The sequence below is a fragment of the Syngnathus typhle genome, linkage group LG2 (assembly GCF_033458585.1).
Source record: "Syngnathus typhle isolate RoL2023-S1 ecotype Sweden linkage group LG2, RoL_Styp_1.0, whole genome shotgun sequence".
Taxonomy (NCBI): Eukaryota; Metazoa; Chordata; class Actinopteri; order Syngnathiformes; family Syngnathidae; genus Syngnathus; species Syngnathus typhle.
In genome coordinates, this window is record NC_083739.1 from 10002898 (window position 1) to 10016133 (window position 13236).

Below are 13236 nucleotides of genomic sequence, written 5' to 3' on the forward strand. Positions count from 1 at the left end.
AAGTGGAGGAAGCCAGTTTTGCCATAAAAAAAAAAAAACGCACAAGGAGAACATGTGAAACTCCATGCAGGATGCTCTGACACGAATTCCAAAACCCTGGACTTAATCCACTGTTCATTATTTGAACCATGTGTGTGAAGGAGGTCATCTTCTATAATAGGTAGGACAGCAGCTCTAGGAAGAGAATTCTCCAGCCACGGTTCAGATTGTTAGCACAAATTATGAGAAAGTCTTGCCCAATTGTGCATTAAAACAAATGAATGAAGACTGTTTGTTGTAAGGCATTTGATGTTGCAAGATGCGTTTGGAATGTTAAAATGGATTTCAATCAGATTGTTCTATATTTACTTCTTAAATTAATAATTCTAAACAATGTGTGCCAATTACTGGCAGTTTTGGGCTTTATTCCTGTGGCCAGTAAATATCAAAATCATTCTCGACCCCAATTAATGACAAACAGGATGAGGAGGAGTGCAGTTTAATGCGTGTAAACAGGACCAATCAGGGAGCAGTCAGTGAACAGTTGAAAATATTCCAAATGGCTGTTCGTCCGTCTTTGCAGATTGGAAAACAAAGAATCATCTGGGCGCGTCTTCTTTGGCTTGCAACGCCTCGGATGTCACCTGCAGGAAAAACATGGCCGGGTCATTTGAGACGAAAAGGCTCGGAACCGAGCCGAAGTGAGCGACCGAAACAAACCTGCTCATCAGCAATGTCGTTGTCGTCCTGTCCTGACGGGTCCAGATCTACCTGATCCGGGTCGTCCGCGGTTAGGAGATCCATCGGTGCCTCGGCAATGGCTCGAATGGTCTGGTCCTCCAGGGCCAACGCAGTGTCGAACTGCAGGGGGGACGGCGGCCCCTGCGTCCCGTCTCCTTCCACGTCCAGGTCCTGTAGAAGAGGCGGATGGGCCCATTAAATGCAGTAGATGGCAACAAGTATTCCTCGTTGTCCCCTCGAGGACGCCGTTCCACGCACATCGCTGAACTCCAGAGGAAGGCTCTCGGTGGGCCGAAGTTCAGCGGCGCTCAGGTACAGTTCTCTGGCAACGGGGCTGGGATGCTCCTGCTGGGGGGGCTCCCACTCTGGCCTGTACATGGGTGGCGGGAGGGGGAGGTGAAGAGGGCAACGGGGATCGTCCGACTGGCCCATGTGCACCGTACGCTCACACGGGATGTCCTTGGTTCCCGGACAACTTTTGAAAAGAACCTGGTTGCTGTCCTGGAAAATGTCTGAGTGTGACATCGTCAAGGATTAGTTGAACGGTTGGCCAGAAAGGAATCGTGCCAAGAGCCTGACAGCCACTTTGTGATTCCACAAACCATTTGATCACAGGTGGTAAAAGACCCCCAAATATGAATGGCAAACAGAAGCAGAAAGAGCTCAATGATGAATGATATGTTGACCGGTGCACTGTTTTTCTTGAATTTGGAGGGGTTTTATCTAAACCAGATTTTTTTTTTTCTTGGCCAAAATCACACAAAAACATTAACCGCCCCACCCAAAACTCCAATTCCAGAATCTCTGAAATTAGGCAGTCACAAATTATTGCAAAAGCAGTCACGGCATTCCCAAATACTCATTCTTGCCACCCTTATCACTACAAAGAGATTTTAATGAATGTTTTCAGGAACCATGTTGAAAAGATGACATGGTCATTTCAACCAGACCCAGCATTTGAGTGACCCGTTATTTGGGTAAAATCATTGCTGAAGAAATATTCTTCCGCTAGCTGGCAGAAGATTCAATTCTAGTCGTCATTGTGATGGCAAAAGAGTCTTACTGTGTGGGGTAAGTGAAGGAACATCCCGAATGTCTTATGACATGTGAATGTGGAAACCAAGAAAAAAAAGACTTTGTTCCTTCCTACTGAGTTGGTTATCCCTTTGTTTAGTGAGGGCAAACCAACGGACCACAGGAAGGAGTTCATGTGGGCTCCCATTCAAGCACCAGAAGCTACTGCAAGCAGCCGGTCACAATGGGGCCAAAGGTTTCCAGACTTTTGAGAGGATACGGGAGAAACAGTGGCGTGTCAGGGGAAGGCAGGGATTTGAGCATCGACTTCCATCCACCAAGGAAATGCATTTCTCCTGCACTGCTCGTGTGTGCGCCTACAAAATGGGAAACAGCCATCAGTCAATTGGTTGTTGGTTTTTCCAGTTCAGAATGGGACAACAAAGCTTGGAGAATGGAGGCAAAACTGGACTCTAATCTTTTTCAACAAGACGCTAAGCCCACTGTTTTTGCCAACGGCAAGGCTTGACGAAAACTTGAAAAAAAATACCACGCCTGGTGCCCTTATCAGAAAAATCCCCGTCCATAGTAGTTAATGAAAACACATGGTGTGATTGTCTAAAGAAAAATGAGATCGCCCTGGCAGGTGTTGCTATGTGTCTCAGTCAGTGGAGAGCACCTGAGGAGCTCCCTCGGTCACCGTCTGTCTTCGCTCTCTCAGCTGGCGGTGGAGCAGAGCTTCCACGCCATAGCGACGACGGTAACGACGAAGAGCCTTGAGTTTTTTCAGGTTCTCCCTCTCCTTCATGGACAGGCCTTCGGCTCCCGTCAAAAGACTGCTTCCTGTTGTCGAAAAAAACAAACACACGGTTGGGCCGGCGACATCTTGTGAGACGCGATAGGTGATGGGCGAAGACTCAATATTTACCGATGGTTTCGTGCTCGATTTTGCGGTTGTGTAGATATCTGCGCTTTTTCTCCTTGAGCAGATGCTGGAGACGTTTGAATTGGTCAATGTAGAGGGACTGCAGCCTGATGAGTTTCTCTCGAGTGAAGAGCGCCACCTCCTCTGCCGTGTACACGCCAGCATGTCTATGCACACAGAATACATCACAGAGCGCCAGCCGTTACATCACAATGTGCGCACACGCCGAGCCCCCCCGGACCAACGAAAAGCTTTTAATACTTCTCAAAAGCAACCGCCGGTGTTACATCATCTTCCCAAAATCTTTTTCAGAAGTCTTAGAGTCATGAACGATGCAAAAAATTAAGCGGATTTTCATCTGCGTGTAAACGTCTATTGCCCAGAAGGAAGCATTACAGTGATTCATTTAAAAAAAAAAAAAAAAAAACTATTCAAATGTATCTAACCTCACTATTTTTACTGATGAAAATATTGATGGCTGGCTAACTTAACAGCAAGCAGCATAATGAGAGAAGAGTCCAGGAGAGGTCCGACAAGCAGGTCGGTAAACTTCTCAAGGTGATGCAGAAAACGGTCTGGATTGCTATTAGCTTCTTGAAAATTAATGTATGGGACAATCAGTGATGACCAAACTGAAGATGGAGTTCTTTTCCTGTATGCATTTTAAAAAAGGGAGTACCTATATTTTACTGTGTCAAGTGAACATAATAAAATGCCTAGTAGGAAAGTTGTCATTGGTATTTTTACAGGTTGACATTCAGTGAGGTAAATACGCATCCTTGCAAGTGTGATGCATTTTTTTCCAAAATCAAACCCTCAAGGTCCCTTTAAGCATAATGTTCTAAAATATTAAACATCAAAATCAAGTGTTTTGGGGTACATTACCAGTTCAAACATGGGCAATTCGAAACATTTTGGTCAGCAGTCATTTCCATCGGTCAGGGTTTGGGCTATCCTCCCCCAATGGAAATAGCGAGGGTTTCATTTTGTTCAATGTGCGTCACTAATTTTAGCAGCATAAGAAACATTCACCTTCTCAAAAGATGCACTTGTAAAAAAATGTGCCGCTAGGCAACATTAGCTTCTAAGACCGTCCTATTCAGCAACAGAAGAAAAAAACACGGGTGGGCTCAAAACTCTTACTTGAGAGGATCTTCATGGTCACTATCAATGCTGTCTGCTTCACTTTCGGGGTCGCCTCTCCACGTCTGGTCCAGTGCCAGCGGACCTTGCTCCTCCTCGCTCATTGGACTGTCCTCATCTGGTCAAAACACATGACATCTTGCCATCACAAACACAATATAATAGTATGGACAAAAAAAAATAAAATAAAGGAGAACAATAATTATGTTCTGAAATGTAGAAACAAAGCGTGGCAAAACTTGTCACCACATGGGATACAAAAGCGTTTACCGAGAATACGACTGGCTTCGGAGTGAGCTCTATCGAGGCCACGCGTCTCGGCACGGCTGTATCCGCTCAGCTGGGACAAGAGCATCTCTGGTGACGGACCGGACGACACCTTTTTCATCTGAGCACGAAGGGCCATGGCGTTCCTGCGGGCATGCTCGGCACAGAACGTAACACTAAAAAAAGAGTGAAAAAGCTGCGGTTAGATCACATTTAGTAATGCAGAATTCTTTTACATAATTGAAATTTTTTGAAAAAGTAATGCAATAATTACTTTCCCTAGTAACTTTTTTTGGAAAGACGACGACATTTTGTAAGTAATTTGCTCAACACGGACTATGACTTAAACAACTTTGAATGTGTACTCTATTTATTAGTGCCATTTTTAAACAACACATTTGGCTACTTATGCTTCTATACGTCTATAAAAGTCACTTTTCCTGTTCCGCTTACCCGTCTTTCCTCTCGACCTTGGGCGCAGCATTGGGGCAGCGTTTGCCATTCTTAGCGGACACGTAGTTGCATTGCTTGTAGGGGGCGCTTTTGTCCTCGAGAATGTGTTTAATGCAGAACTCCAAGCCATCCAGGCGGGGCTGCGAGCACGGCCGCTGCAAGAAGGCACAAGTCTGAGCCTCCTGCGGACGCGTCGGCTGCTGTGTCAGCCGGTTGCGGCTGCTCGGCAAGACGTGGATTCGAATCCTGTTCATCGCTATGCTGCAAACAGTTTCATAACATCTTAGGATGGACAAGATCAAAAGGAGCAAAAACAAATCCATACATTTAATTTCCATAACAAACCCCATGGTCATTTAAAGCATTGTTGTCTGTTATCTTGTATCCAGTTAATAACGGCATGGAATGTACAGGATAGAAATTGTGTTGCTAGTAGAGGTGCAACAATAAATTACCAAAAAAACAAAAAAAAGTTATATCTGCATCATGTTTTCTATAACACTGCGGCTGTAGGCTATTTTAAGATTTCCACAATTAACTCTAGACATATATACGATTATATATTGGCTTTGGCACAACGCTGATTAGTTTGTTTTGAAATACGAGTTACTTTGGTGGCTATTTATCCAACCCGGAAGTAAGACTGCAGGTGCACTAAAACCCTGCCTCCGCTGTGATCACGTTTGTCGGGGGACTCGCGGTCAGTGACCACTCACAAAGTACGACCTCAAGTTACATTGTTTGGAATACAATGACGTTTCTGATGTACCAATGCAATTGCCCATCAAGGGTTGGGTAATCGCTTAATTGGCCGCCCTATACGTGAACTTTATATTGCAACGGCACCTATGCAGAAGTTCCCATTAAGTTTAGCGTGTCGGTTTTACATACAGTAGCACGGCAGGTGTCTTTCCACACTGAACTGAACAAAACGTCTTCAGATTATGCCAACTAACGTAGGAAGGCGTTGAAGACTCGTGAATACTAAACAAGAAAATTAATTGACGAAAATCGGTGTGTTTTGCTCGGTGGTTTCTCCCATTAGGTCCGACCAAGCACGCCGCGTTTCGGGCCGCCTTTATGATCTACGTCACGCTTAATGCGTCAAACCATTTTCATTAAAATTCTTCAAAATTGATACTTGTACCCTGGCTTGTTTATCCCTTGTCAATTAATGTTTGAACTAAATTCTATTCTAGATATACTGCATTTTTTACACTTGTTTTGAATTTACTGTACGTGAGCAACTTGTAAATAAAGTTTTTTTTTTTTAAACACTGCGTCACTCTCGGGTGGCAGCGCCATTTTTGTCTGGGAGTTGCTAATCGTAGCTAAGCTAAAGCTTGTTATCTTCACCTTGCAGCCAACATTTTGCGCTCTGCTATGCCTGTGAATCTCAGTAACATCTTATGAAAGGCGATAAGTGTATCCATGACAGTAAAACGAGTTTATCTGTTTATTTAAAGCGAATAATTACGTCACGTACCTCTGCTCTGATGATCTGTTGTACCAGGCAGCTGAAGCACAATGAAGGCAAGCCGCACTTTTCCAACGGCAACACAGTTGACTAGAGCCCGCCTCCCACGAACTCCGATTGGTCCAAGTGTCTCATTACGTTTACCTCACTTGTTCTAATAAAAATGGCAAACGGTTTGTATGTTTTTGTAATTAAAATTGCGAAAAAAATGAAAAAGAATTACTTTAAAGTATTTATTGACTTTAAAATGAAAAAAAAAAACAAGTGTTCACATACAACAGGATACCTGGAAGAATTCCCACTAACATTATTCATGACCAGTCCTGTGTATATTACAATATCCCAAGATGCAGGAAAAGCTCTGGTAAATAGTGATTTGCATTGCTGTGTTGCATGGCAGTTGTAAGATTGAATTTTTGTTGTTGTTGACCTCATTATTTGAAGTTAATTTCGCACTTGCAACCGCAAGTGGAGTGCAACATTTCAGTGCATTTTCTCTCTTCAAAGAATTACAAAATAAATGTGATTAAAACACATGTTTGTTCACCTGTCCAACCATGAAGCATATGCACAAACTAAAACAAATGAAAGTTAACAGAGGTCAAATTTTGTCACACAATAAATGGGACTAATCCTAGTATGGCGCAGACATCCAGATGATTAAACATCAATCTTTTTCTCTTCACAGGAAAACAGGATCCTTCTTGACAGATAAACATACCTTGGAGCTGAACAGGTTAGTTGAATGTACAATGCAAATAGCACAAGACATCAACTAGAAGATGACCACCCCATCAGCTCACAGGGTTTCACTGGACTTCTGCTTTAAAAAAAAAAGACAACACTCCCAAAAAAAGGAATGCCTATATTAGAGACAGCCAACAACAGTCGATTAATCAATAAATTGATATGGTCACCATCATTGTAAACCTAAACATGACGAGAAAAATACAGAGGACAAACAATTCAGAATCGTTTGCATCTGTGTGCCAATATCAGCACAATGCATTGACGAATTATTAGACCCTAAACATATCTTCTCTCTGCATCTCTGTCAATAAGTATGCTTAAAATCATTTTTTACAACCATTTAAAACAATGACTGCAACGCTCATACAATAAAAAGACTGATATAATTTACACCTTTTTTTAACAAAATGTAAAAATATTCCATGTACTGTTTTAAACATTTTAAAATCTCTGCATACATTTATCAAATGTAGCAAATAAAATCAAGACCACCAAACCCATCTTTTTGGGCTAGGGCTGCTTTGGAGATAGACTGTTACGTCTATACAGTATTCATTGTTGATCAGGAGGAAGATTAAAAATGAGTAGCATTTGAAGGGAAAAAATATGTTTGAAAAAATATCAAGCAATAAATAACCCTAATCAAAAACTGTAAAACAACCGGGTGGCCATTTGGAGATCTAATTTAATATCTTTGATTTCCTCTAGAACCCGATGGGGGAACATGAACAACAATTGCAGCCAAAACAATAGCTACTTTCCTGGGGACATGTCAAAGCTTTTCAAGCCTTTTTTTGTAGAAGTCAGTAAGAAATAAAACATTCCAAAAGTCCTCTGTCACATATGATGATTGTGAGTGAGGCTCCTAATATATTGACTTGTAAAAAACAAGCATAAAGGACAGCAGAAAGTCATTTGGGTAAGGGTGGAAGCGGGGGCGGGGGATCTGAAGGTAGGGGTGGGGGTCTGCTGTTGCTCCCCCGGGACCCGGCGGAGTACTTGTAGTCCCCGTATTGAGATCTGTAGTCAAACATGGACGGCTGTGAGGGCTGCACCCCCTGCGCGCTCAGAAGAGAGTTCAACATTTCAAAAGTGTCCTGGTACTCATTGGACTGGGCGCCACCCGTTGCACCGTGCCCGTTGGTGTCAGTCTTGTCGCCTTTGGGGTGCGAGTAGCTCCCCGGGGGGTGGTGCGGGAGGCTCAGCGCGGGGAGGATGTCAGATGAGGAAGACAGGGACGGCAGCTGGTAGGGATTGCGAGAAAGCTTGCTGACTTTGGAAGCGGAATGGGATCCCGCCAAAGGTTCCTGCGGATACGTCCTCTTGCGCGACGACGAGCTAGTTCGAGACGAGTCACTGGGGGCTTTCTTGCCACTTCCTGCTGCGCCGCTGGAAGTGGACGAGTGCTTGTGGGAAGAGGAAAGTGAGGCGCCACTAGAAGAAGGGTGATGGTGATGATGGTGGTGGTTGGAGCGCTCCCCCCTGTGCTTGTCCCTGCTCTTGCCTTCCTCGGCTGAGCTCCCCCTTTGCTTTTCGGGCACGCGAATGCGTACTTTGATGTCCTGCTCCGGCCCTCTGGCGCCGCCCCCGCCCGCCGCGGGGAACCTCATTTTCAAAGAGCTTCGATCGTGTCTCTCCTTCTCCAGGGGGATCTTCAGAATAATTGGCGATGAGTTAGCCAGGTTTGAGGAAGATGAGCCCGATTGCTGCTGCTTCTCCTTCCTTTGCTGCTGACCAATGAGAACCTGGGCAGCGTTGGCATAGTCCCGTTTCACGCTGGCCTCCATGTTCTCCAGCTTCCTTTTCTGCGCGGCCAGGACGTCGGCGTTCTTGGCGCGGTACTCGCTTAATGACACCTTGGCTGGGGTGTGGACCTCGTGATTGGACTGTTCGGCACCCCCTTGACTTTTTCCACTCCAGGTGGGCGCGCTGCCAGGCGTCCCCCTGTCCGATGCCGGTGCCGAGAGGCTCATCAGGCCCGCCACAGTGCTTTCAGACGAGGCCATGGAGATCATGCTCATCATAGTGTCCCTCTGGTCTCCCTCCTCTTGGACCTTTGGCTTGGCCTTTGGCGTCTGACCTCCTGCCTGAGAAGAAATAACAGACAGGCTGCTGAGTAGGGTTGCACAATTAGCTGTAAACCTTCCGTGGAAATGTATAAAAGCTCGTGGGAATAAACCAGAGATTTACACACATTAAGGCCTGGTTCAATCAACACAAAGATTGGGTTTGTTAGAAACCACACATGGGGAAGCAGCAAAGTCAAAAGAGCACACCACACGTAAAGATTGTGAGCCATCACTCTTATAGAACCTGGTCAAAGACAAAATTTTCCAAGTGACTTTAAAATAAAAAAAGAGAAGAAGAGAGAGGGATAAAAGAAACGGTACCAGGCAGAAAACAGGACCAGAAAACGGAATGATGGTGACGTACCTTCCAGTTGCGAATCCGCTTCAATCTGCTGGGCGTTTTCTCCAGAATCTGCAGGAATTCGTGCGTGAGCTCTGAACAAAGAAATGGGCAAAAACAGTCAGATGGATACAATTAAAAGCCACACATTGGTCTGTAGTATTCCCACATTCCGATACATTGAAATGTAGAGTCGGGATTCCAACTGCCAACGTTTTGGTCACTGGACGACCCGTGTAACCAACTGAGCCACAGTCATCTTAAGTGAATTTTTTAGGGCAAGTGAAGCCGTGTCAAAGGCCATTACTGGATATTTCCAAATGAAATTCATTGGGCAACCGAGAAGAGTCTTCACCAAGTGGCAGAGGTCAAAGTTGAGAAATAATCAGATATTGAGCAGATGTTTTCTAGAAACCTATTTGTGACTTGCTTCAAACCCTTGTGCTAGTCTACAAGGAGCTTTGGTGCACATACCATCCAGTAGTTTGAGCGTTACTGTGGGGTCGACATATTCCCACCAATGCTTGCCGTCCGTAGACACGGGAATCTCCCAGTTGGACCACTTGCAGGCTAGATGGATGCACACGCAAGCCACAACAGGCGGACTGTATTGCAGACAGAAGGTGGTCAAGTGGAGACTGTGTGGCAGCGTAAACCCACGAGAGCAAGACAATACCAAAGGGAGAAAAAAAGGGTGGGGGGGGGGGGGAGAATATTCACAAATTCAGTATACTGCGTTGAATGGACTTTTCTTTCAAAACACCTGGAACACACGAACGAGGAATCTACCTGTTGGTGGCCATGAAGTAAGATGTTTGCGCCAGATCCTTGCTCGCTGAAACAACAACACACCAGAAAAGCATACTTAACATCTGAGTCTGTTCAACAACACAAAAGCATGTATGCATGCCCTCCGCCTCATCCCAAAAACATATCAAAAGGGCCGTTCGATGCTCACCTCGGACCAGCTGGGTGCACTTGACAACATGTGTGTGCGGATGGTCAATGGTGATTTCGAATGCTGCAAGAACAGAGGACAAAAGAGAAAAAAGGAATGAGTCAACTGCAGCCGCCAATCACGAATAAGGCGCACTCCAATTCAACGGCACAAAAAACGAATCCTGCGTTTGCCCAAACAAGAGTTAATTGTGATTTGCATGGTGTCTTCCACTAACATTCTGTCCTAAATGGAAAAAACGGAGTTTATTGAGAACAGCATGCCCGATGACACGGCCTCCTCCCCAAACAGATGGCTTCGAATGAATAAAGAAAAAATATGAGACTGCAAGGATTTGGCTAGTTCAGTGGCTTGATGAGGCATGACCGTGACTTTGTAGTGTTGCCAACGGCGTACGACTTTTCTGTTGGATAAAAGGTCAAAACAGGTTACTTCTTGAGAATGACAGGGAGGGACGGACAATTCAAGGGAGCCGGGCTTTCCTTCCCAACTTACCCAAGGTCTGGAGTATTATGCTCTCAAGAATGACCAGGTCTTGGGCTTGTTGCAGGTAGGCCTGAGGTTGAGAGGACAGGCACATTACTCACTGCGAGGCCGCTATCCGTCCATACACAAGATCAGCCGATCATGCAGTTTGCTTTTAGTCACGTCAAATTATCTCAACGTTTTCTGGAGGCCATCTTCAGGAGCTGACTTTCCGCCATCCATCTTTTAGAAACGTTGGATGACCGCAAGTTAAGGGTTTTGACATGTGCTGCTTAGGACAACGCAAAACCTTTGCAGAGGTCTATTTGACGCAGGCCGGAGGACACGGCCGTACCCTGTTGGGTAAATACAGGAGTGCGCGGGGCACAAAGGGGAGACTTTTAACGATCTCAAACTTACATCACTGTGTACATCTGGTGAAGGGTCCTGTGGATTGAGACAGGCATGGGCCACCTTGATAACGTGTTCCAGCTTTCGGGGCTGCTCCTCAACCTTGGCGGCCAGGAAAAGAGCAGCAGGAGAAATAACCTGAGACAAAAAAAAGAGCCCCATTGATTTCAATATTCAGAAAGTGAAATCTGACGGCAGGAAAACGTGCTATGAATCACACAAGTGGCATACTCACATTTCTGTGAAATCTGGTGAATGACTGGACCATGTAGAAGCGATGCATGTACACGATGGCTGTATTAATTGTAAGTTGGGACCTAATATGTGCTTGTTAAGGTAAGTAGCATAAACATTGACGCACAAGTTATTTAAAAGGCATTGTCTCCCATCTTGTTTTCTTTATATTTTTTTTTGCGACGGGTAATGGACAGTTAATAGGAGACTCTTGATCATGCAATTTTGAACGGAGACACGTTTGTGATCTTTTCCCACCATTACTACTACTGACATACGTAGAGTCGGACAAATGCCCCTCAAAAACCTCTGGGTGAGTAAGGCCAGTTGTCAAATCCATACAATTTGTATTAAATATTTGTCTGTTCTAATTGGAAAACGGTTTTAGATTCAGTAAATCAACATCAATCACCAATGCCCAATTTCCGGAATTCTATCAATTTCATACCTGTGCGAAATTTACTGAAACTCGGATTGAACACAAAGGGTCCCACATCAAACTTTGACCCCAAATGAATTGGGATCTTTACGTTAAGACGTTTTAAAGGAGCAACAACTTTCTTAATATTTATCACCAGAAAATCTAAAATAATCTGTTGATCCTGGTCTCTTGCAAATCAAGTAACTTTGGAAACTGCATAAGACTTGATTGAAAACAGTCTTATGTTAAAGCGCTGCAAATCAAAACAAATTTCCTTCACTCGATATTACCTGTAAAAACAACTTAACGTCAGACAAAAAAAAGTGCACCAAGTATTGTGCTAAAAGGCAAATCTTCCTGAAGTCCAACGTGAAGTCTACGGGCTCTTAACAAAGTGAAATTTGTGCGCGAGCAAAAGCTAACGAAAACGTGCTAACGTAAAGGCCCAAGGCCTTTGCAGCAGCAAAACAAAAATAGACGGCACGTTACTTAAGCCTAAACCACAACAGAAGGACGAATCGCGGCGAGAAAACACTTCAGCTGACGCGATGCAAGCAATACGAATGCACACGAGAAGCATTAAGAAAGTAAGAAATCCTCCCGACCGAGTCGCTTGCTAGCTTGGCTAGCTAACGAGCGAAGGCGGCTAACGCGGCGGCTAAAAAAGATACACGTTGAGCCGCTGCCCCATGTCCTGCAGCAGGTTGGCCGCCTGTTGCCTGTACGACAGCTCCTTGTCCGGGTCAAGCCCGGCTCGCCGAGACGGGTTGTTGTCGATCTCTTGCCGGTTGTAGTACCATTTGTTGTTACAGCTTGCGGGGGGACTACGAAGCGAAGCCGCCATCACTGACGAGGGGGACAATTTAAAATTGCGGCACGCCACAGGAAATGCGTCACGCCCAACCAGGCCATGGGAGGGGGCGAGGGGGGCACTTTCTCCTGGTCACCACCAGCAAGCGTTCGTAAAAACAAGCAACCCCGTATATTCGCGGTTCGGCATCTGCGGATTAAAATATTCTCGCAAACTGGGGGGTTTCATACTCTTATATTATATATATATTAAATATTATAAGACGTAAATATTTTAATTAATATTTTTTGATACTTAAAAAAAATTATGCGTGGGGGTGTCATAAAAAACACCAACTGGAGATAAATTATGTTTATTCAAGAGTTTTGGAAGGTTGTCTCTTCTTTCCTCACTGCATTTGTAATGGATATCAATTTTAAATTTCGTTGTACATGTTACAATGACAAATAAAGATCTATCTATCTATCAATTATTCTTTACAGGCCAGCACTGTCCCCTATCCCCTGCAAAATGCAGGGGTCCACTACATAAAGTACAGTGCTGCCATAATCTATGAGGTTCAACCATAACGCCAATCACTCATAAAAGCTATATTTTAATATTGATACTGTATATACATTTGTGGTTTACCGTTTTCACTGTCTTTGTGTTTGTCCTGTAGCTAAATTAAATCGCTTTGTTGCAGCTCCAGCTGTTGTGAAATGCACAATACAAAATTGTATTGTACTTTTGGAACATTGCAAGAAGACAATTATACATTCTTGACCTACTTCAATCA

The 13236-nt window shown here is 44.4% G+C and overlaps 2 protein-coding genes across 3 annotated transcripts; both read right to left on the bottom strand.

Annotated features, from left to right (window-relative positions):
• Positions 1-462: 462 nt before the first annotated feature.
• On the bottom strand, positions 463-6127 carry kansl2 (KAT8 regulatory NSL complex subunit 2). The gene is made up of 10 exons (XM_061272564.1): positions 6009-6127; positions 4523-4783; positions 4073-4245; positions 3803-3920; positions 2663-2826; positions 2414-2577; positions 2015-2111; positions 979-1232; positions 700-891; positions 463-623 (listed from the first exon to the last, which is right to left on the bottom strand). The coding sequence occupies exons 2-10, from the start codon at positions 4774-4776 to the stop codon at positions 579-581; spliced, it is 1461 nt and encodes a 486-aa protein (XP_061128548.1). The 5' UTR covers positions 4777-4783; positions 6009-6127; the 3' UTR covers positions 463-578.
• A 91-nt stretch (positions 6128-6218) lies between these two features.
• ccnt1 (cyclin T1) lies at positions 6219-12535 on the bottom strand. 2 transcript variants are annotated; one of them, XM_061271828.1, is made up of 9 exons: positions 12319-12534; positions 11228-11309; positions 11002-11130; positions 10612-10672; positions 10117-10179; positions 9948-10002; positions 9633-9796; positions 9183-9253; positions 6219-8836 (listed from the first exon to the last, which is right to left on the bottom strand). In XM_061271828.1, exons 1-9 carry the CDS (start codon positions 12489-12491, stop codon positions 7661-7663), a joined length of 1974 nt encoding a protein of 657 aa, XP_061127812.1. In that variant the 5' UTR covers positions 12492-12534; the 3' UTR covers positions 6219-7660. The 2 variants fall into 2 exon arrangements, with proteins under 2 accessions (XP_061127812.1, XP_061127806.1); XM_061271822.1 differs by having other exon boundaries at positions 9948-10179; positions 12319-12535.
• Between the last annotated feature and the right edge of the window lie 701 nt (positions 12536-13236).